Source organism: Erinaceus europaeus, chromosome 10 (assembly GCF_950295315.1).
Source record: "Erinaceus europaeus chromosome 10, mEriEur2.1, whole genome shotgun sequence".
NCBI classification, from domain to species: Eukaryota; Metazoa; Chordata; class Mammalia; order Eulipotyphla; family Erinaceidae; genus Erinaceus; species Erinaceus europaeus.
In genome coordinates, this window is record NC_080171.1 from 70,081,191 (window position 1) to 70,104,802 (window position 23,612).

The window sequence follows — 23,612 nt, forward strand, 5'->3', positions numbered from 1 at the left end:
GCAGCAGCAGCATTCATCATTTAATCTAAGTATAGACACAGAATATCATGGACTTGACTTTGTGTGAGAGGAGGAAGGAAAAGAGTTTACAACCACTATGAGAAATGGCCTTGTTCTGAAATAGCAGCATCACTTAAAACAAAACAAAAATTCGTATCAAATTAAAATGAGTACTCTATAGCTATTTCCTCTTCTTTCTATCAATTGAATGAAGCCACACACACAAAAAAATCTTCTACTAAACACCAGATCTAATTTTCAGAAATCAGCTTCTAAGAAGTTAATGAGCATGGGAGGAAATACGAAACAGAGGACAAATTGAATATTCATTTATACTTTCTCCAAGTCAAGCCCTTACTTGTTTCCCTAACAATTTGGAAGCAACTCTTTCAGGAACACAGAACTATCAACCTAGGAGACAGTTCTGTGTTCTCTACCGAGAACACAGAATAAGAACACAGAACTATCAACCGATGAGATTCTGGTCTTTGCTTTACCACCAAGTAATCATGGGGCAATGAGTAAATCATTTAAACCCTCTGCATCTTAATTCTCCTTTTAGTAACTCTTCAAAAATATTTATAACATAGACATATAGATTAAATAATTAATAAGAAGTTAGAGTCCTTATCTGAGCTTCAATTTCCTCCCATATACAATTAAGAAAATATACCTATCCAAATGACCTTGCAGGACTACTAGGAGAAAAAGAGTAGTGGGCAGTAACATAAAAGCACTTGTAAAAACATGAAAGAGTTACATACATTTAAAAATGAAAGACACCCCCAAACACACACATACACCTATGGACATCTAATTTTTCACAAGGGGGCCCAAATTATTAAATGAAGAAAGGAAAATCAGTTCAAAAATGTTATTGGGAAAATTTAGTTGAAACATGCAGAAGAATGAAGTTGAACCACTCACTTCACCAGACACAAAAGTAAATTCCAAATGGAGCAAGGACTTGATTGTTAAACCAGAAACTGTAAGATACTTATAGGAAAATATTGGCAGGACCTTTTCCCATCTAAATTTTATACGCATCCTCAATGATAAAAATCCAATTGTAAAGAAGACAAACCTAACTAAAGGAAGAAAATAAACCAATGGGATTACATTAATTTTTTATTTAAATTTTTTATTTATAAAAAGGAAACACTGACTAAACCATAGGATAAGAGGGGTACAACTTCACACAGTTCCCACCACCAGAACTCTGTGTCCCATCCCCTCCCCTGATAGCTTTCCTATTCTTTATCCCACTGGGAGTATGGACCCAAGGTCATTGTGGGATGCAGAAGGTTGAAGGTCTGGCTTCTGGAATTGCTTCCCCACTGAACATGGGCATTGACAGGTTGATCCATATTCCCAGCCTGTCTCTCTCTTTCCCTAGTGGGGAAGGGTTCTGGGGAAGCAGAGCTCCAGGAAACTTTGGTGGGGCTGTCTGTGCAGGGAAGTCTGGTTGGCATCAGGATCCTGGTGGTTGACAAGAGAGTTAAGATACAAAGCCAAACTCATTGTTAACCAATCATGGACCTAGGGGCGGGAATAGTGCAGAGGAAGAGTTGGGGGGGTCCTCCATTTTGTAGATAGCTGGTAGGCATATTTTAGTTATATTCCAAAAGGCCTGTGGCTATCCTAGTTTTCTACTAGCTGGATCAGGAAAGAGAGTAGCTCCCTAATATGGGAAAGGGGTATAAATATTATTGACTGTAAACCCATCGATTTGATGTGATCTGGGGCCCATATTCAGATTAGGAGCCTACGTGACCTCTGCATCTCTCTAGATCTGAGCTCACATTCTGTGGTCATCAGTAGGAACATTCCAGGCTGCCTCAATATCGACCCATCTTCCTCAGGTCTCACATAGACTATGTTGTCCATCCTCCTTTAGAGGATGGAACATTCTTTACCATTGTTGATCTAAGTTGTGGGCAAGGTCCTATGGGGGCCCACAAAGGCGTCTATTGTGTTGTTCCTGATAAAGATGACTGGTAGCAATGGAGAGAGGGATTTATTCAAGGTCTAGGCCCATCATGTCTGTTTGGGAATCTCAGGACTCCCCGAATAGGGCCCCAGCTGATGGAATGGCCTGATAGTGAGTAAAGAGTCATTGTTAAAGTATGCCAGTCTCTTGCCTTTATTCAGCTTTTGCAGTCCTTGCTTTGCTAAGGTTAGCTTTGGAGTGAGTGAGAGAACTATAATAGGAAGTAGGTGAGGAGGGTATCTAAGTCTAAATAGACACTATTTCATTATGAACTTGATACTGACTCACTACAGAGTAATGTATTTTTGCTTTCAGGTATATATTTTGTCCTAATTTATGGGTACATGTGAACATATGTTCTATCTTACGGGACCTGGTCTATATCTAGGTTTTGGGACTTTGTTAGGAAATGAACAGCCTGGAATGGAATTAGAGACTACCATGAAAGGAAAGGTCTCACCTGAGTAATGAGGGTGAAGGGTTGGCATTCCATGCCTGACATCTCTGGACACAGTCTGAAGTGAAGCATACTGAGGTGGTACTCGTTGCATTGATTAGGTTGGGATCAGCAGATACAATATAATTTGGTATGACTTGAGAGAAGCATGCAGGAAAGTGAGCCCCACCCTAGAGGTTCCAGGACTGGGGGAAATACAGGCTCTATAGAGGAAGTGGGAGGTTCCTGCTATCTTAGGGTTAAGAAGACAATAGATATTGCTGTAATCACATTATTTGGCAATTGGGTTAACTTTGTTAGGATTTGCTGTATAATACACAACATCACCATATTTTATGTCCTTTGACATTATTTGTATATTGTTGTGCCACAGGTTGCTTCTGTTCTCCCTGGACTAAGCTTTTAAGAGAGTCAACTTATCAAAGACTCAGTCTATGTATTAAAAAGACTCAGTTTGTGCTTTAAAAAGTTTGAGACATTCAGTTTTTCCCCTCTCATATTACTTAAATAGTGATTTATATAACTACAAATTAATAGGAGTGTACATAAACACAATTCCCACCACCAAAAGACTGTGTCCCACCCTATCTCCTTTCCCCTCCCCCCCACCCCATGAAGCTGAATATCCACCCTCACTCTCAACCTAGGGTTTTTACTTTGGTGCCCTACTCTGGAATTACATTAATTTTAAAAGTTTCTGCGCAGAAAAAAAAAATACTACCCCCCAAAAAAAAAAGCTTCTTTACAGAATTGGAGAGCTTCACATGCATATATCAAAGGCTAATAACCAAAATATATAAAAAGCTCACTAAACTAAACAACAACAACAAAACCAAATGACTCCATCCCAAAGTGAATGTGAACAGAATATTCACCAAAGATAAGGACCAAAAGGCCAAGAGACATATGAATAAATGTTCTAAGTCATTGACTGTCAGAGAAATGCAAATAAAGACAATAATGAGATACCACCTCACCCCTGTAAGAATGCCATACATCAAAAACAACAGTAACAACAATGCTGGATAGGTTGTAGGGGCAAAGGAACCCTCCTGCACTGCTGGTGGGAATATAAATTGGTCCAACTACTGTGGAGAACAGTCTGGAGAACTCTCAGAAGGCTAGAAGTGGACCCACCTTATAATCTGGTAATTCCTCTCCTGGGGATATATCCTAAGGAACCCAACACACCCATCCAAAAAGATCTGTGTACACATATGTTCATAGCACAATTTGTAGTAGCCAAGACCTGGATGGAACCCAGGGGTCCAACCACAGTTGAGTGGCTGAGAAAGTTGTGGTCTATATATATAATGGAATATTACTAATCTACTAAGAATGATGAATTTGCTTTCTTCACCTCATCTTGGATTGAACCTGAAGGAATATGTTAAGTAAGATAAGCCAGGAAGAGAAGAATGAATTTGGGATGATCCCACTCATAGACATAAGTTGAAAAACAAGAATAGAAAGTGAAAATATGAAGTAGACTGAGATTGGTGTATTGCAGCAAAATAAAGGACTCGGGGGCAGAGGGAGCTTTTAGGCCCTGGTGCATGATGCTGGAGGAGGTCCTAGGCTGAAGGTAAGAGTTTCACAGACAACTGACAAATTTTACACATGTACCAATAACCATATTTACTGTAAATCATTAATCTCCCAATAAAAATCCATAATAAAACCATGAAAGACAATGTAAAGTAGCAAAACATAAATGCTATATAATCAGATTAAATATGAGTCAAAACCCAGCTCTGAGCATTTACCAGGTAAGGAACTTTTGGAAAACTACTTTACCTCTCTGAGCCCTTTTGAAAATGGAGATAGTGGCCATGTCTGCCTCACACAATGAGAATTAAATGACACAAGGTACATAAAAACTGCCAGACTCACAGTATGAGTTAAATAGTATAAGAAGGGAAAAAAAGTAAATATGCTCTAATGACATTAATTTATTAGTGGAAGGACATGGCTCTCCTTTCATTTTAATTGGATTATTCAAACAGCAGGATGGAAAATGGATTAGAATAGACAAGACTAGAGGTAGAAAAACTACTTATGATACTTATAGTAGCAATTGGATCTCCATCAGTGAACTTTTTCATGTCGCTGCTTCAAATATCCACCTGCTATCTGACATTTACTCTTCCTCCTGTTTCCACTGCGTCAATGAATGATCTCAGTAACCACTGGTTGCCTAAATTAGATGCATGTGAATCAGCCTTGAGTCACATTTACCTTTAAAACAAATGAGTTACTTGACCCAGGAGGTGATGCAGTGAGTACAGTACTGTACTTGTAAGCATGAGGTCCTGAGTTCAAACTCTGGCACTACATATATGCCAGAGTGATGCTTTTCTGGATTGTGAAATAAATAAAACAAATCTTAAAAAGCCATAAAAAATTAATCAGCTGGGCCAGTGACATAGTTCACAAGGCAGGGTGTGTGCCTTGTTATGCATGGGGTTTTGGTTCCTGCCCCAGTACCAAATGGAACTTGTTATGGCACCAAAAAAAAAAAAAGAGGGGGAATTCTCTCTCTCTCTCTCTCTCTCCATCTCTGTCTCTCTCTCTTCTGTCTCTTAGTCAGAGAGGCTATTCCTCTTTTCCTCTTTTTTAATATGTAGGCTGGCCCATTCATCTGTTTCAACCTTTTTTCTGTCTTATCTCCATTTAGAAGTTGAAAATACTATTCTAACAGGGTGGATGGGGTGGCAATAGCATTGTATTCAGTAGATACAGAATAAAGATTCTGCAGTAGAGAATTAGAGAATTTTGTTATACCTCTTAACTTTCCCATTTCTTCTCATCTTTTTTTTTTTTTTTTGCCTCCAGGTTTATTGTTGGGGCTCGGTACAGGTGCTACAAATCCACTGATCCTGGAAGCCATTTCTCTCTCTCCTCTCTCTCTCTCTTCCTTTCTCTCTCTCTCTCCTTTTTTTTTTTTTTTTGGACAGGACAGAGAGAAATTGAGAGAGGAAAGGGAGATAGAGAGGGAGAGAGAAAGATAGACATCTGCAGACCTGCTTCACCACTTGTGAAATGACCCCCCTGCAGGTGGGGAGCAGGGGGCTCGAACTGGGATCCTTGTGCAGATTCTTACACTTCGTACTATGTGCACTTAACCCCCCAATAACACTATTTAGGTATTGTGCCAGTTTTAAACTTCCTTCTATTTCATGAGAATTTATCAAATTACCAAAGATGCTATTAGTTAAATTTTCTGTTGCTTTCAGCCAAGCATATTTATTACTGATAAAATAGTAGTAACTGGTTGTTTTTATGCTTTATGTTGTATGGTGAACTATTAATATTTAAGAAATAAATGTGTCCTTTGTCACATGTTCCTAGTACTTAATTGTTCCTAGTACAAAGTAGACAGTCTTTTCTTTCTCTAGCTGAAAAAAAATTGGCCTGGTGACAAAAAAGAGAGAGAGAGAGAAGATTATAAAAGGGTAGTGGTGCACCAGGTATGACTGGTATGACAGGAATTGATGAGATACATAAAGGTCAAGACAATTATTCTCCATGATGTAAGCAACTTAATTATCCAAAGGTATTTGAGAGAAACATAGCAGTTAAGTCAGTAGGGTAAGATAGAGAGAAGATAAACACGCTTGACAGATATCAGGAGGCTATAAGGAAATAACATTTGGAGTTTCACTGACTGAAGTCAAGGAGGTGTTTGATGGAGTATGCTTTCTCTAGTGATCAAAAGTGAGGTGATTGTGTGAACTTTGTGTGACTATGTGAAGTTTAAATGAACCTTAAGGCAGGCAGCCATGTGGCCTGCAGTTAATGGAGAGAGGCAATGAGGTTTCTGTGGGCTTGAGAGACTGAAAGGGAAGAACTAAGTCTGAGAGACTGTTTTTCCCTTTTGCTCATCTCAGTTGAGAGAGACTAACAAGGGGGTATCTTCTCAGACCTCCATCCAAGGATGGGGGGAGTTTTCCCTAAGCTCTATCAAGCTTACACATATCCCCACACCCCTTGCTCCCCAGAGCATAAAGGGGGCATCCTCATTATAAAAGCAACTTTTAAACTGCTCCTACCTTCTGGGAAAATATTCAACAATATTTTATCAGGAGACAAGTCACCAAACAAGTGACAGATTAGATAGTAATGTAAATGCTTTATGCTGCACTTTGATAAAAGAAAAGTTTATCAACACACACATACACACACACCTCACTTATCATTTGCAACCATTTTCCTGTACAGAATGCCAAAGGTTTTACAAATGCTAAATACCCCCTGAAAGGGTCAAACTGAAGGACGTTAAGCTGTGGTCTAAGTTTGTTGCTGACTGCTGTGGCATGATTACTCACACACACAAAGATAAGCACTCTGTGACAATGAAAACTTAACTGCCTGATATACTTTTGACTTCACTTAACTTTTCATTTATGTGGCTAACAGATGACTTTCTCCCTAAAGTCATAACATTTTAGGGCAGGAAAGAATTTTACAGATCATTTATTTCAGCATCCTCATTTTCTAGATGAAAGCAACTGGAGCCCAGAGAGTGTTATTAAGCAACACAAGGTCACAGAGCAGGTGCAATGCAGACTCAAAAAGCAGAGCCCAGGCCTTCTCATATTTTTCTTTTTTCCTGCCACCAAGGTTAACACTGGGGCTCTTGATGCCAGCATTATGAATGCATTGCTCCCAGTAGCCATATTCCTTCCCCTGCCCCCCTTTTTTCCCTATTTTTTAATTGGATAGGACAGAGAGAAGTTGAGAGGGGATAAGGAGAGAGAGGAAGAGAGACACCTGCAGACCTCCTTCACCACTCATGAAGTATTCCCCACTATGGGTGGGGAGTAGGGGCTGGAACCCAAGTCTTGCTGAATGGTAATGTGTGTGCCACTGTTGCCCCCTTCCTCCTTTTATTGTTTGTTTGTTTTTACCATGCCCTTTCTTTTTCTTTTTTGCCTCTAGGGTTATCACTGGGGCTCAATGTCTGCACTACAAATCCACTGCTCCTGGAGGCTGTTTTTCCCATTTTTTATTTTCTAGGACAGACAGAAATTGAGAGGAGAGGGGGAGGGGACATAGAGAGGGAGTAAGGTAGACACCTGCAGACCTGATTCATTGCTTGAGAAGAGACCCCCTGCAGGTGGGGAGCCAAGGGCCCAAATGGGGCTCCTTGTGCAGGTCCTTGCACTTTGTACTCTTTGTGCTTAACCCAGTGCACTACTGCCTGGCCCCACCATGACCTTTCTGGAAAAAAAAAAAATCAACCCAGTAAAATACAAACAAACAAACAAACCCAGTAATTCAAAACACTAATTTCTTTCTTCCCCAGAGTATTGTGAATCACGTAAGTATTGGGGTACATTCTGTAAATAAGGGGAAGCTCAGTAGATCGTGCAATAACTGGAACATTGGACTTAAAGAGCCTGAAAGAATCATGTTAACTAAGATAAACTAGAAAGAGAATAGTAAATATAGGATGATCTCACTTGCAGGCAGAACTTAAGAAACAAGCATGGAAAAGAGAAACTTGGACTGGGTGGGTTATATTGCACCAAAACAGAGGACTTTGGAGAGGGACGGTAGGGAGAGTGTTAGAAATGGGGGGACATTAGGGTCCTGGTGCATAATGGTGGAAAGAAACCTAGACAGGTAGAGTGTTCTGCAGACATCTATCATGGTGAGATGAGAAATTGTAGCCATGTGTCAACAACTGTATTATAAACCATTAACCACCACCCCCTATAAAATGATTTAAAGTTTGGGATCCTGAGTTAGAGCCCTAACATTGCATGTTCAACGGTTCTAGCCTTCTTTCATGTTAATAAAAACCTTTAAAAATATGTAAATAAGACATTTATCACAAAATTTCAACAACATAAAGTACTCACTACCACAAGAAGACAGTGGCATTTGGGAAAAAAAAAACTGACAAGATGCTGTGGTTAAATTGGCCTTGAGAAAAGTCAGCCTTGGACTGGGAAGACAGCATAATGATTATGCAAAAAAAGTTCATGCCTAAGGCACTAAGAGTACCAAGTTTAATTCCCCCTCCCACCCTTACCCCACCACTACAAACCAGAGATTAATAGTGCTCTGGTAGAAACAGGGGGGGAAAAGTCATCCTTGACAATTTCTCTATTCTCCAGCAAGTGGTCATTATTCCAGGCCTACCTTTATATTGACTAGACTTTGTGGACTTTTTACTCATCCAGAAAATACTCTGTGCCAGAAATGACTTTTCCCTGTCAATAAGATAACTTCTCCTGTGAACCATTACCCAGAACTACACATGGTTACATATTGATATTTAAATAAAGAGTTCTGAAAAGTAAAATCTTAGACTGTATGTACAGTGTAATTCCCCTTTCAGAAATCAATCTTCTTGATTTTTTGTTTGTTATTTGGTCACAGATGCAGACTAGATACCATGCATTGAGAACCTTGTTAAAATAAATCAGCTCAGAGTCAGGCCGTAGCTCAACGTGGCACAAAGCGCAAAGATCAGTGTAAGGGTCCCGGTTCGAGACCCCAGCTCCCCAACTGCAGGGGAGTCACTTCACAAGCAGTAAAGCAGATCTGCAGGTGTCTATCTTTCTCTCCCCCCTCTGTCTTCCCCTCCTCTCTCCATTTCTCTCTGTCCAATTCAAAAACAACAACATCAATAACAACAATAACTACAACAATAAAACAAGGGCAAATAAATATTTTTTAAAAATCAGCTACAGCTGTCTGCTTCTATAAACAAGTAATAAAATTAATTTTATTAGATTTTAAGATACCCAGGGTCATCTTGATAATTAGTGAGTTCACCTTACATGCCTCAAAAATAACACTTTCAAGTTAAGTGAAAGCTCCGTAAGGATTCTTGAGCAAAACGTTGGAGGGAAAAGGAAAAAAACAAAACAACTGAGTAATGATATTTATGTTCCCATTAAATTTTCCTATGTGCCTGAAGAAAGTGGGTCTCTCTTTACTTTTATGCACTTTTAAGGTCTGTATCCATGTAGTGAAAGTAGTGTGTGTTTGTTAAGGCCACATTGAGCATCATTGATGTCTAAAAGGCTTTTAAACGTCCTTGACTTTCACTACATCCTTTACTGACCAGTGCCAAAAATCTTGGAAATTCACTAATGGAGCTATAAACAACTCTAAAGGTCAATAATAAATCTAGTTCCAGGTGAGCTCAATCTAGCCTCAGTCTATGTAAATCTCATTTTTAAAGGTTAAATCATCAGTAGTACCTATAGTCCCAACAAGACTGCTTCTGATATTGCAGCTTTTAAAAATGCATCTTAATGTAAGACCTATCTGTAATAAATTATCAACTGAGCCTTTTTCTCTAGCTAAAGCCAGGTGAGATAAATCCAGTGTTATTAAACATTCTGGTTGCTTTGATTTTCAATGTGCCCCAAAGATGTTTACTGCCAGCTTGAGGAGGAAAAGTGTTTTGTCTTTGCATAGATTAAGGAAGGTGAGCTATCAGTTGAGCTGTGAAAAACAAAATATCAGTAGAATGTTAAATGGTATCCCAACATAGCAGACATTATCAGGAAATTAAGATAAATGCATCTAATGTCTTCTCAATAACAAAATCAAATCTGTATTATGGTTTTTTGCTTTAGAGGTAACATAAAGTGTAAATTTACATTATAATTACAGTTTCATTTTTATAAGCTGAAGCACCTTACTTTGGTCTACTGAGCAAATTCATTTTTATTCATTGCCTCTTAAAGTTCACATTTAATTTCCACAGCCATACAGTTGACAAGAAGCAAAAGAAAATTTAATATTCAAGACAGCATATTGTGAAACACCACAGTATTCTATGGTATGGGCTATCGTATAATCAGTGTACATCAAATAAAAGAGAAATTACATAGGAAATTGGTAGGGGATGGCTGAATTAAATACTCCTGTATTTAATTCTGTACTAAGGCTCATGAACAAGTTTTGCAATTGAAACTAACAAGGTAATTTTCTAAGAGAAATCACTAATTATAATGATCCAGTGTGTTCATAGTGATCATTAATAATAGCAATTTTCTCAGACCACATTTTTTTCCTTTTTTTTTTCATTTCTTTATTGGGGAATTAATGTTTTACATTTGACAGTGAATACAATAGTTTCTACATGCATTACATTTGCCAGTTTTCCATATACCAATACAACCCCCACTATGTCATTTATCATCCTTCATGGACCTGTATTCTCCGCACCCACCCACCCCAGAGTCTTTTACTTTGGTGCAATACGCCAATTCCATTTCAGGTTCTACTTGTGTTTTCTTTTCTGATCTTGTTTTTCAACTTCTGCCTGAGAGTGAGATCATCCCATATTCATCCTTCTGTTTCTGACTTGTTTCACTTAACATGAATTTTTTAAGCTCCATCCAAGATCAGCTGAAAATGGTAAAGTCACCATTTTTTAATAGTTGAGTAGTACTCCATTGTGTATATATAACACAACTTGCTCAGCCACTCATCTGTTATTGGACTCCTGAGTTTTGGCTATTACAAATTGTGCTGCTAAGAACATATGTGTACACAGATCTTTTTGAATGGGTGTGTTGGGTTCCTTAGGATATATCCCCAGGATAGGAATTGTAGAATCATAGGGTAAGTCTATTTCTAGCCTTCTGAGATTTCTCCAGACAGAGTTTTGACCAACTGATATTCCCAGCAGCAGTGCAGGAGGGTTCCTTTGACCCCACAACCTCTCCTGTATTTGCTGCTACTACCTTACCTGATGTATAATATTCTCACAGGAGTGAAGTGGTATCTCATCGTTGTCTTTATTTGCATTTCTTTGACAATCAAAGACTTGGAGCATTTTTTCTATGTGTTTCTTGGCCTTTTGGATCTTTTCTGTGATGAATAATCTGTCCATGTCCTCTCCCCATTTTAGACCACATTTTCTAATGCATTTACCAGAACAGAATCAAGAACATTAGATTCTCTAGACTTCGAAGCACTATATCAATATGTTAAGAAGTAGTCATACCTCTTTTCCATTATCATTTTCATTTTCTGATCTACATTAGAAATAATCCATTCCATAAAGAATTACTGTGCATCATCAATAGGTCAGGCTTTCTTCTCTTTAGAGCATTGAATTTAACAAGAAAAGTAGACAAGAATGCAAGTAACTGTAACCAAAGTGAAAAAAAAAAAGTTTGGATAAAGAAGAACTAGGAGCTGTAGGCACACACAGAAACCTACAGACTTGTGGGGGCTAGAGGGTGACAATGTGAAGTGAGGGTCCTTCAGAGGAAGTGACATTTCAAAGGAGACCTGATGACTTCACAGTAAAACTGAATGTACAGTTTGTATGTTGCTTCTTCAAAATGCCCCAATGAAAACACATGAAAAAGACCTAAAGCATAATATAACCACAAGAACAAGGAAAGGAACAAGATTAATAAATTCTGGCAGCTAAAGAGAATATGGACAAGTGGACTCTGACTTAGCAGAAAAACTGAATAAAAACTAAGTCAGTAAATAAGAATTGGAGAAGAGCTGCGTGAGAAGCAATTAGAGCTCCAGTTTATTCTGCCACTGCTCCTTCTGCTGTGTCTGTCCTACCCCCTTCCTATTAGATCAGGAAGTTAGGGATGTACTCACTGGGAAGGGTAAAAGAGAAAGTCCCTGGTCAACAACACAGTCCATCTACCAAACACAATGAAGGCTTAATGCTGATGTTCCAGACAATTGGCCTGCTTGCATCAAGACACAGGTGATAGCCCCTTGCTCTTAAAATGGGTGATTAAGGAAGTTTCTGGCTGGAAATCTGACTATCCCATAAGAAGAATATATTGCTTCTCACACAACTCTTCTCCAATTCATATTTACTAACTTATTTTTTATTCAGTTTTTCTGCTAAGTCAGAGTCCACTTGTCCATCTTCTCCTGAATTGCCAGAATTTATTAATATTGTTCTTTCCCTTGTTCATGTACATATACCAGAGCTTCTAAAAAACAAAAACAAACAAACAAAAAAAAAGTACGCCAGAAAATCACACTCACAGTCTTTGTCTCATTTCTTTTTTTTTTTTTTTTTTCTCCTCCAGGGTTATTGCTGGGGCTCAGTGCCTGTACTACAAATCCACTGCTCCTGGAGGCCATTTTTCCCCTTTTGTTGCCCTTGTTGTTGTTATTATTGTTGTTACTGCTATTGTGTTGTTGGATAGAAATCGAGAGAGGAAGGGAGACGGAGAGGGGGAGATAAAAACAGACACCTGCAGACCTACTTACCTGTGAAGCAACCCCCTGCAGGTGATCCTTGCACTTTGCACCATGTGTGCCATGTGCGTTTAACTGCTATGCTACCAACCAACCCATTTCTTAATTGTAAGAGGAAAACAAATGTGTGATTACAGATGTATGAATAAAACCCCTAGGATAGTAAGATAGCATACAAATAAATTTGGAGGAAATAGAAACTGTATGGGAAAAATTTAATAAAATCATTATCATGAATGTCCCCAGAAAGAAAATAATTCTCCCATGAAACTCAAAGAGTGTATAAAAATAGAAGGATTCAGGTCTAGGAAATGACTCATTATTCAAGTGCAGGACTTGAATGCATGACATTTTTAATTCAATTCTTGGCACTGAATATGCTGGCATGATATTCTGGTTCTATCTTAATAAATAAATAAACAAATGAATATTTTAATCCTGAGGGCCAGAGACACAGCTCACCAGCTAGGGTGCATGCCTTGCCATGTGTACAGACCAAGTTCAAATCCTGGCACAACATGGGAGGTGCTGTCATACCAAGGGTGCTCTGGTACTGTCATTTCTCTCTTTCCTTCTCCCTCTCCCTTCTACTCTCCCTCTCCCTCCCCCCTCTTAATTTTTTATCTTTATTTATTTGTTGGATAGAGACAATCAGAAATTGAGAGGGAAGGGGGTGATAGAGAAGGAGACAGACAGAGAGACACCTGCAGCCCTGCTTCACCACTTGTGAAGTTTTCCCTCTGCAGGTGGGAACCAGGGGCTCAAACCTGGGTCCTTGCGCACTGTAACATGTGCGTTCAACCAGGTGCACTCCTCTTCCTCTCTCTTCCTCTCTCTCAGAGAAGAAGTTACCCAGAATGATAAAATAATGCAAATGCATGGCTCTGTCTCTGAAAAGTAAATTCAGTTTTCAGAGAACAAAAAGAGAACTCAAGAGTTGAAGAAGCAGAATGAAGTGGATGCTAAAGACAAAAATAAAATAGATAAAAGGTCTGACTTCTCTGCCTTTTTTTACTATCTTGCATGAAATAAATAAATATTAAAAATGAATAAATAAAGAGAACCAGACCAAGCAATTTAACATCCACATAAAGGATTTCCAAATAGAAAAAATGGAAGGTATAAATTATTAATTAAAGAAGTCAAGAAATTGCACCTGAACTAATAGATGTGAGTTTCCAGACTAAAAATGATTTGTCCAAAGCCTGTTCTAGTTGATTTGCACAACACATACCATGTAAACATCAATTACTGTTGTTATTTTACATCTATTAATTTGCCCAAAGCATCACAAAAGCACTATGACACAGTGTTTCCTTTTTACATACACAAAAACAGAAACTCAAGTACAAAATGAATAAGAAACATGCCCAAAAATCATACAGCTAATACATAACAGGACCAGGATTTGAAGACAATTAACACAGCCCTGGTGCCAACTAATATATGCTACCATGTAGGAAAGAACAGTTATAAAATCTCAGGATACAGTGTAGATAGTGTATTCTATTTGATTAAAAAAGTGAAGAAGACAGAGTGTATATGAATTTGAGAGTGCATGAATGTCCTGTTAAATCAAAGGAGCATGTGATACTCCCCTCTCATCTCAAGAAACACAAAGTCAGAATGGTTGCTATCCATCACTTGACAACAACTGTCTAATATATTTTGCCCAGTTCTAGTATTATTTGTGCCAAGATAGTAATTTTGAAATCAGTTCTTGTATTTCTGAAGATATCTTTCAACATTCACATTTAAATAACTTTAGGTTCAGCATTCTGTTCCAACATTTTAATGCTATGCTCTTATATCCATTGTTGCTAGAGGTAATAATGTCAATCTGGTTTTTACTATTTTGCCTGATTTTTTGCTGATGCTTCCTTTACTTTTGTTTTTTTAAACCAGAGCACTACTCAGTAGGTGTCTCTCTGTCTCTTTCAGAAAAGAAAAACAGGGGACTGAGCAGGGAGGGACATTCCTGGGTAAGTATGCATAGTGTGAAGCACAAGGACCCACTCAAGGATCCAAGTTCAAGCCCCCGGCTCCCCACCTGCAGGGGGGTTGCCTCACAAGCAGTGAAGTATGTCTGCAGGTATCTATCTTCTTCTCCCCCTATTTCCTTCTCCTTTCTTAATTTCTCTCTGCCTTATCCAATAAAATGGAAAAAGTGGACTCCAGGAGCAGTGTATTTATAGTGCCTGCATGAGTCCCAGTAATAACCCTGGAGGGAAAGAGAGAGAGAGAGAGAGAGAGAGAGAGAGAGAGAAAGAAAGAAAGAAAGAAAGAAAGAAAGAAGGAAGGAAAGAAAGAGGAGGAGGAAGAAAGGGGGAAAAAAAAAAGGCCACCTGGCATAGAGAAGTCATTGTGCAGGCACTGAGTACAAGTGATAACCCTGGTGTCAGGAGTGAAAGGGAGCGGTGTGTGTTCAGGTGGGTAGAAAAAGAAAAAGAAACCAAACAAGCAGCCAATGGGTCAAAATAGAAGTGAAAAGGGCAGGAGGGGAAGGTAGATAGCATAATGGTTCTCGATGGAGCTAGAAGGAATTATGTTAAGTGAGCTAAGTCAGAAAGATAAAGATGAGTATGGGATGATCCCACTCATCAATAGAAGTTGAGAAAGAAGAACAGAAAGGGAAACTAAAAGCAGGATTTGACTAAATCTGGAGTAGGGCACCAAAGTAAAAACCCTAGGATGAGGGTAAGGGTGGACATTTGGCTTCCCGGGCACGGGGGGGGGGGGGTAGGGTGGGGGGGTTGGGTAGGACACAGTCTTTTGGTGGTGGGAATGGTGTTTATGTAAACTCCTATTAATTTGTAGTCATATAAATCACTATTTAATTAATATGAGAAGGGAAAAATTGATTGTATGTCTCAAACTTTTTAAAGCACAGACTGAATCTTTTTAATACATAGCCTGAGTCTTTGATATGTTGACTCTCAAAAGCCTAGACCAGGGAGAACAGAAGCAACCAGTGGCACAGCTATATACAAGATGCTGGGTGTTATACAGCAAATCCTAACAAAGGGACTTTTCAATGTTAACCCAATTACCAAATAATGTGATGATAACAATAACTATGCATTGTCTTCTTGAACCCTAAGACAGCAGGAACCTCACATTTCCACTATAGAGCCTATATTTCCCCCAGCCCTGGAACCTTAGGGTGGGGCTCACTTTTCTCATGCTTCTCTCAAGTCATACCAAATGATACTGCATCCGCCGATCCCAACCTAATCAATGCAAGGAGTACCACCCAGCATGCTTCACTTCAGACTGTGTCCAGAGACGTCAAGCGTGGAATGTCAACCCTTCACCTTCATTACTTGGGTGAGACCTTTCCTTTCATGGTATTCTCTAATTCCATTCCAGGAGGTTCACTTCCTAACAAAGTCCCAAACCTAAATATAGACCAGGTCCCATGAGATAGAACATACGTTCACACATATCCATAAATGAGGGCAAAATATATACCTGAAAGCAAAAGTACACAATAGTCTACAGAGAGTACCCCCCAACACTTCATCTGCACTATTCCAGCCTTTAGGTCCATGATTTTTCCACAATTTGTTTGGCTTTGTATGTTAACTCTCTTTTTAGCCACCAGGTTCCAGATGCCAGCATGTTGCCAACCAGACTTCTCTGGACAGATGACCCCACCAATGTGTCCTGGAGCTCCGCTTCCCCAGAGACCCACCGTACGAGGGAAAGAGAGAGGCATTCTGGGAGTATGAATCGACTAGTCAACACCCATGTTCAGCCAGGAAGCAAGAAGCCAGACCTTCCACCTTCTGCAACCCACAATGACCGTGGGTCCATACTCCCAGAGGGATAAAGAATGGGAAAGCTGTCAGGGAAGGGGATGGGATATAGAGATCTGGTGGTGGGAATTGTGTGGAGTTGTACCCCTTCTATCCTATGGTTTTGGTAATGTCTCCTTTTTTAAATAAATAAACTAATTAAAAAGAAAAAAGTGAAAAGGGCAGAAGGGGAAGGTAGATAGCATAATGGTTCTGCAAAAGACTCTTGTGCCTGAGGTTCTGGTGTCCCAGGGTCAATGCCCTGCACCACCAAAAGCCAGAGCTAAGCAGTGCAGTGAGGGACCATGACAACAGGTGGCTCACCCAATAATAGAGCACTCGTGTTTCTAGGCATGAGGACCTGGGGTTGAGCTGAAGAGGCCATGCAAAGGACATTTTATTGACCATGGTATGCCCCTCAACCCCTTAATTCAATAAACAAACCTCCTGGGGTTACTTAGTAACATTTTGTGCAGTCCACAGCATTTTAAGGACTAACCTTTTACGCGGATCTGGTGGGTTTCTAGTAAAGAGAGCTCCAAAACCTGTTGCAGGCAATCCAAGGTCCCTGGAAACAACAGCACAATTTTTAGAAAACATGTCAGGTTGATTCTATAAACCTTTATTTAAAGCTGCACAAAATTAAATTAGGACTATTTTTTAATGATTTTCTTTTTGTTTCAGTGTCTAGGAATGAATTTAGGGCCCTTTGCGCATGCAATATCACTGAGGTGCCTTCTTGCCCTAGCTTTTATTCTATTATTCTGACAAAGGGAGAAAGAAAGAAAGAAAGAAAGAAAGAAAGAGAGAGAAAGGAAGAAAGGATGGACCACTCTACCACTACTGGATTTTGCTTGGTAATGTCTATGATGTTCCCATGTACTGCCCAAGCTCAAACTCTAGGCTTCATGAATAATTAAGTAGGTGTTTTATCCACTGAGCCATATCCGAAGTCCACAAAACTTTTTGATCCTATTTATTTTATTTTTATACCACCAGGTTTATCATTGCAGTTCATTGCCTACACAATGAATCCATCACTACCAGTGGCCATGTTTTCCCTTTTCTCCTGATATAACAGAAATTGATAGGAAAAGGGGAAACAGAGGGTGCCGGCCTAGCTTCGCGGGCGGGAGACAGACAACCAGAGACTTATGGCTGAGCTGTACGCAGTATCTCTTTATTCATGTGGAACGCAACACAATCTAAGCCATCTAAACTAACTATAATCACAATCCTGTCCTTATATATATACTCACCAAGAAGGGTGTAAACAGGATGTGATGTAGAGAGGGTAGAGCGAAAAGAGATTGGTGAAAATCAGGGTGTGACAAGGAGAGGGGGTCGAGCAAAAAGACATCGTGAACCAGTGGGATTAAATCAATGCCCTGCAGGCATGCTGGTGCTTAGTTAACAGTGGTTATGTAAATAGAATACAGTGTTAAGCAGGGGGGATTAAACTAATGAAACAGAAGGGGTTTTAGAAGCAGAATTAGAAGCATACCAACAAGAGGGAGAGAGAAAGACACCTGCAGCACCACTTAACCATTCATAAAGCTCCCCCCTGCACGTGGGACCCAGCACTTGAACTGAGTCCTTTTGCACATGGTAATGTATATACTCAATTGGCCAGCTCTTGTGGTTCTTTAAAACAGATTTTTGGGGGTCGGGCGGTGGCGCAGTGGGTTAAGCGCATGTGGCGCAAAGTGCAGGGACCGGCGTAAGGATCCCGGTTCGAGCCCCCGGCTCCCCACCTGCAGGGGAGTCGCTTCACAGGCGGTGAAGCAGGTCTGCAGGTGTCTATCTTTCTCTCCCCTTCTCTGTCTTCCCCTCCTCTCTCCATTTCTCTCTGTCCTATCCAACAACGAATTGCGTCAACAAGGGTAATAATAACCACAACGAAGCTACAACAAGGGCAACAAAAGGGGGAAAAAATGGCCTCCAGGAGCGGTGGATTCATGGTGCAGGCACTGAGCCCAGCAATAACCCTGGAAGAGGAAAAACAAAAAAAAAAAAAAAAAAAAAAAAAACCAGATTTTTATATTTGCAACTCTTAAATACTTTGCAAAAGCAAAGTAACCCAAAAGTGAATTTTTCAGCATGCTGTCATTACTTTTTAGTTGTCAGTAACTGCAGTAGCAGAGTCTGTCAAATATACCCATGGAAAGACACTGTGCCAGGTTGTAGTACTGCAGATATGACTAAGAAGCCACTCCTAAAGAAACTAAGTGTTATACATCAAAAAAGGTAGCAGCAACAAATACTGGAGAGGTTGTGGGGTCAAAGGAACCCTCCTGCACTGCTGGTGGGAATGTCAATTGGTCCAACCTCTGTGGAGAACAGTCTGGAGAACTCTCAGAAGGGTAGAAGTGGACCTACCTATGATCCTGCAGTTCCTCTCCTGGGGATATATCCTAGGAACCCAACACACCCACTCAAAAAGATCTGTGTACACATATGTTCTTAGCAGCACAATTTGTAATAGCCAAAACTCAGGTTTCCAACAACAGATGAGTGGCTGAGCAAGTTGTAGTATATATACACAATGGAATACTACTCAGCTATTAAAAATAGCGATTTCACCATTTTCAGCCCATCTTGGATGGAGCTTGAAGAAATCACGTTGAGTGAAATAAGTCAGAAACAGAAGGATGAATATGGGATGATCTCACTCTCAGGCAGAAGTTGAAAAACAAGATCAGAAGAGAAAACACAAGAGAACCTGAACTGGAGTCAGTGTATTGCACCAAAGTAAAAGACTCTGGGGTGGGTGGGAGTGTGGGGGGGGAAGAGTACAGGTCCTGGAAAAGGTGACAGAGGACCTAGTGGGGGTTGTATTGTTATGTGGAAAATTGAGAAATGTTATGCATGTACAAACTATTGTATTTTCTTTCAACTGTAAAACATTAATTCCTCAATAAAGAAATAAAAAAATACCTTTCAATAATTCCAGAGCTAATTGTTTCCTCATTCAATAAAGCTTTAGGCTTTACTTCAGCCAGTCTTAAGTTTAAATAAGGCTGTGACATTTGTTCTTGTGTTTCAGATATCCAAATCTGGAAGAATAGAAGTAGAGAATCAGCTAATCTCTTCCCTGACATACTTGTTCCTACTTGCAAATTTCTCTGGGTAAAGAAGAGGGAAAGCTTAAATCTTTAATAAAATTCATAATTTTGATTATTACAATGTGAACAATAGACTTTCTATTATCTGAAAGTAATCATTCAAAGGATGAAAACCACACAAAGCTTTACCCAAGGATGGTAAAAGAATTAACTCTATGACATAAGGCAAGGCATAATGGTTATACAAAAAGATTTTTATGTGTGAAGCATCAAAATCCCAGGTTCAATGTCCCATACCATCATAAACCAAAACTAAACAGTTCTCTAGCTTTAAAAAAAAAACACAGCAAAAGTACACTAATTCATTTTATAAATAGATGAAGAGTAAGTCTCAAATATGGACTATTATTGTAAATGAAAATGTCAGTTGAAATTTAATGACCTCAAAAGAGACATAAAGGGATCTGTGAAGTTCAGTTAACATTGAACTTAATTGTTTCAGATCATTTTTCTTTTTGCTTTCTTCCTTTCTTTCTTCCTTCCTTTCTTTCTTTTTACTGCCACCAGTGTTAGTTATCACTGGGGCTTGGTGACCACACAATGAATCCACTGCTCCTGGTGGCCATACCCACTCCCTTCTTTTTTCATTATTTTCTTTATCCCTTCCCTATTCTTTACATCCTTCCCTTTAAAAAAATATTTCTTAAATACCCTTTATGCATCAGGAACCATTATAGGGATTGGAGGTACAGCAAAGAATCAAAGAGACCAAAGTCCCCTCTATCACAGAGCATATATTCTAGTAGGAGACAGACTAACAATTAAATAAATCTGAAATGTTCATCAATTTAAGTTATATTAAGAAAATTAGGCTAACAGAAGGCATTAAAGAGATTATGTGAATGAACACATAGGACTCTTTTTGACGTCTCAGATAACATGCAGACAAAGAGAATTCCATTTTAAGTTCTGTTATTACAAGTAACAATGCTCACACTAGCACCAGCAGCAGTATTTGAAGGCAAGGAGACCTTGAGTCACTTAGACACAAACAGCAACCACTCAGCAGAAATAATGAAAAGAAAAGTGTAAAGAAAGTATTCAGGAGAGAAAACAGGTGGGGACTGGACTAGTCAGGAAATATGTAGACATAATTTGGGAAATAGGACAGAGGTTGAAGCTAAAATGAATGAAATCAATGCTTCAACATAAATGCATTGAGAAGTAATTCATATCCAGGTTAGAGTAAAAATGAAAAAAATCACCTTTTTTGTTGTTGGCAGTGGTGGTAGCATTTTGTTTTGTTTTGTTTCAATGAGGTGGCCTCCTTGGGAGGGAGAAAGGATGTGAGAATAAAAAGGAAGTGAAGCAACTTAATACTTCACAAGACAGTATAGGAAAATATTTAAGACCTTAGACTTCGGAGCAGAGAAGATGAATGTTAATCTGTAATACACTTTCTAGCTGTTTTGACTTTAAGAAGCGATTAAGCCTAACTTGGCCCCAGTTTACTCATACATATAGTGCTTTATCAAGTGCATAAAGAGTTGCCTGAAGGATGAAACAAAACAGTACCCTACTGCATACATAGAAAGTAGTCATGATTCAGGTTTATTTTAGTCCTGTTGCCTCTTTTATCCACATGGATGGCTAGTTCCTTTCTTTTGCTTAATGGAAATTTTAGGCACATCCCAGAGCTTTCCTGGGTCCTACAATCTCAAGAAGGATCTCATTTAGTTATGAAAATTTCCAATCCCTAGAAATAATTTGAAATGATCAAAACTTGTTTTTATGTTTAAGTTTATTACTTCCCAGCTCAGTGCTGCTTCAGGTGTGGGAGTCTGCAGTGACTGACTATTGCTATTTTAACTTCGGGTCTGCTTTGCCTCCAGCTATGCATTGGCCCTGCCCAGGTCAGGTAGATTTTGGAAGTGAAAAGATGCAACATTAAGTGATACTAACTCTTTTGCCATGAGTGAGTTTCTCCTGGACTATAAATGAGAGAAAATGGTGACTTTGCAGGCTTATTGTGAAGGTGAAATGGGACACTCGACAAGAATAGCATCATTCAACAGTAATAATTTCTTAAGCATCCACTATGTGCTTGGCACTCTACTTGCTTTATCTCATTTTCCCCAATAACCTTATTAAGTGTGCACAACATACAGGTAAGATTACCAAAGTAAACAGTGACCAAACCATTTACCTAGGGAACCAGCATAACTATAAGGGGTGGCAATGGCAATGGGCTCCTCCTCTACTTTTTCCTTATTCACTAGCATGTGAAGTCTAGATTTAAAGAATTAGCAACTACTTACTGGGGGTTCACTGGTTCCAAGTCTCCAATACGTTGAATTGCATAATTTTTTAGTTTCCTCAGGACCTTCTATATCATAATCTTTGGGATAAGCTTCTCTGTCACGGTGCCTTAAGAAGAAAATTAGAATATGATAGGGATACAGTTAATTATTCTATATTACATTTAAATATTTTTTGATTATCTAATGAAAACTGATAAAATGTGAGGCACATTCTAATTGTGAATTTACTGGGTCTGGAATATGTAGAGTATTTTATTAGACATCTCTTTTCAAGTGTTGCCGAGCCTGCTTTGTTGTATGCTTTACATTGGGTTCTAGTTCTCCCCCGCCAAGAGAATTGGATCAGTCCTGTTAATTGCACGGGCCTGCTTGGCCCCGCCCCAAGGAACCCTGCCAGAGTTCCAGAGTGACAGAGTTGGAGGGTTCCAGAGTTTCAGAGTAAGAGAGAGTGCTTGCACCGCCGCAAAGAGACAGCAGAGTTCTGTTTGGTGATTAGTTTGGTTTAGTTTATGAATCGTTGTTCCTGAATAAAGAAATACAGCTTCCCTGCCCAGCCGTTGTCTCCGCGTCTCTGTTACCCGCCCGTGAAGCTACCCAACCAGCTAGAGCCCTCCGAAATTTTTAACAACAAATGGCGCCCACGTGGACCTGACCTGTGCATCTCTCAGATAAGTAAAGACAATTTGGCTACCTATCCACTATGGCCTTCTCTTCTGCTTGTGAAGAGATCTCCAAAGGCCTCTGCTCTTTCTTCACGAGACTGTTTTGCTGTTTCTGGAACATTTATCTCTGGACCACTCTGTGGTTTCCACTCGCTCGGGCGAACTCAGAACAGCCAGCGGGAATAGCCAGCGGGCGGGAGGCGAGGCGTGGAGCTGCTGTTTCCACCTGGTTAAACAGCTAGCCAGCCGGCTGCGCCCAGACAACCCTGCGCACCGCGCCCACAGCCCCGCAGCCCCGCAGCCTGCAGGAGGCTGATGCCAGCACACAGGAGCCCGATGCCACCACACAGGAGCCCGATGCCAACACACAGGAGCCCGATGCCAACATGCAGGAGCCTGATGCCACCATGCAGGAGCGTCCTGGAACTTCTGGGGCATGCTTCTCTCGATCCATACCATTTGATACTGCATCTGTTGATCTCAACCAAATCAGCGCACCCAGTACCACCTCAATATGTTTCACTTTGGATTGTGTCCAGAGATGCCAGGCGTCGAATATCAACCCTTCAGCGCCAACACTCTGCTGAGACCTTTCCTAGCTCATAGGACTCTTCAATTCCATGTCCGGTGGTGCACCTCCTAACAAAGCCACTGAGGCTAGATATAGATCAGGGCCCATTGATAGGACATATGCACACATGTATCCATAAGTTTAAGGAAAAATATATAACTTAATGTAAAAGTGCACAACAGTTTTCAGAGACCCAATCAGTGCAGTAAACAAATAGAAAGGCCTTAAAAAGTTACTTTTTGAGCAAAGATGGCGACTTTGGAGCCGCAGCTGCCATGAGCTCCAAGAGGCAGCAGCTTGCAACCCAGAATCCGCTGGATCTGGTAGGATATTGGGTTGTCTATAGGAGGGTGAACACAGGCTGGTCAGAGTGACACCAAAATACAGTCCCATAACTCTCTCTTGGGCTGACAAACGGAGGTCAGGGGGACAAAGGAAAATCCTTTGATTATTTCTGAGCTCACCCCCTCCCCAGTACCAGCCTGCAGGGACAGCACAGCCTCTCCTAGCAGGCTCCCCGCTGTGCTATTT

The 23,612-nt window shown here is 39.9% G+C and overlaps 1 protein-coding gene across 4 annotated transcripts in view; it reads right to left on the reverse strand.

Annotated features, from left to right (window-relative positions):
- The window catches only part of CFAP95 (cilia and flagella associated protein 95), a 147,072-nt gene that overhangs the window by 46,838 nt on the left and 76,622 nt on the right, over positions 1-23,612 (reverse strand). For all 4 annotated transcript variants that reach the window (XM_060199733.1, XM_060199735.1, XM_007531096.2 and 1 more), the window contains exons 2-4: positions 21,846-21,954; positions 19,400-19,518; positions 16,962-17,030 (exon numbers count right to left, since the gene is read on the reverse strand). In XM_060199733.1, coding sequence (XP_060055716.1) covers positions 16,962-17,030; positions 19,400-19,518; positions 21,846-21,954 — 297 coding nt within the window. The remainder of the gene's footprint in view (positions 1-16,961; positions 17,031-19,399; positions 19,519-21,845; positions 21,955-23,612) is intronic.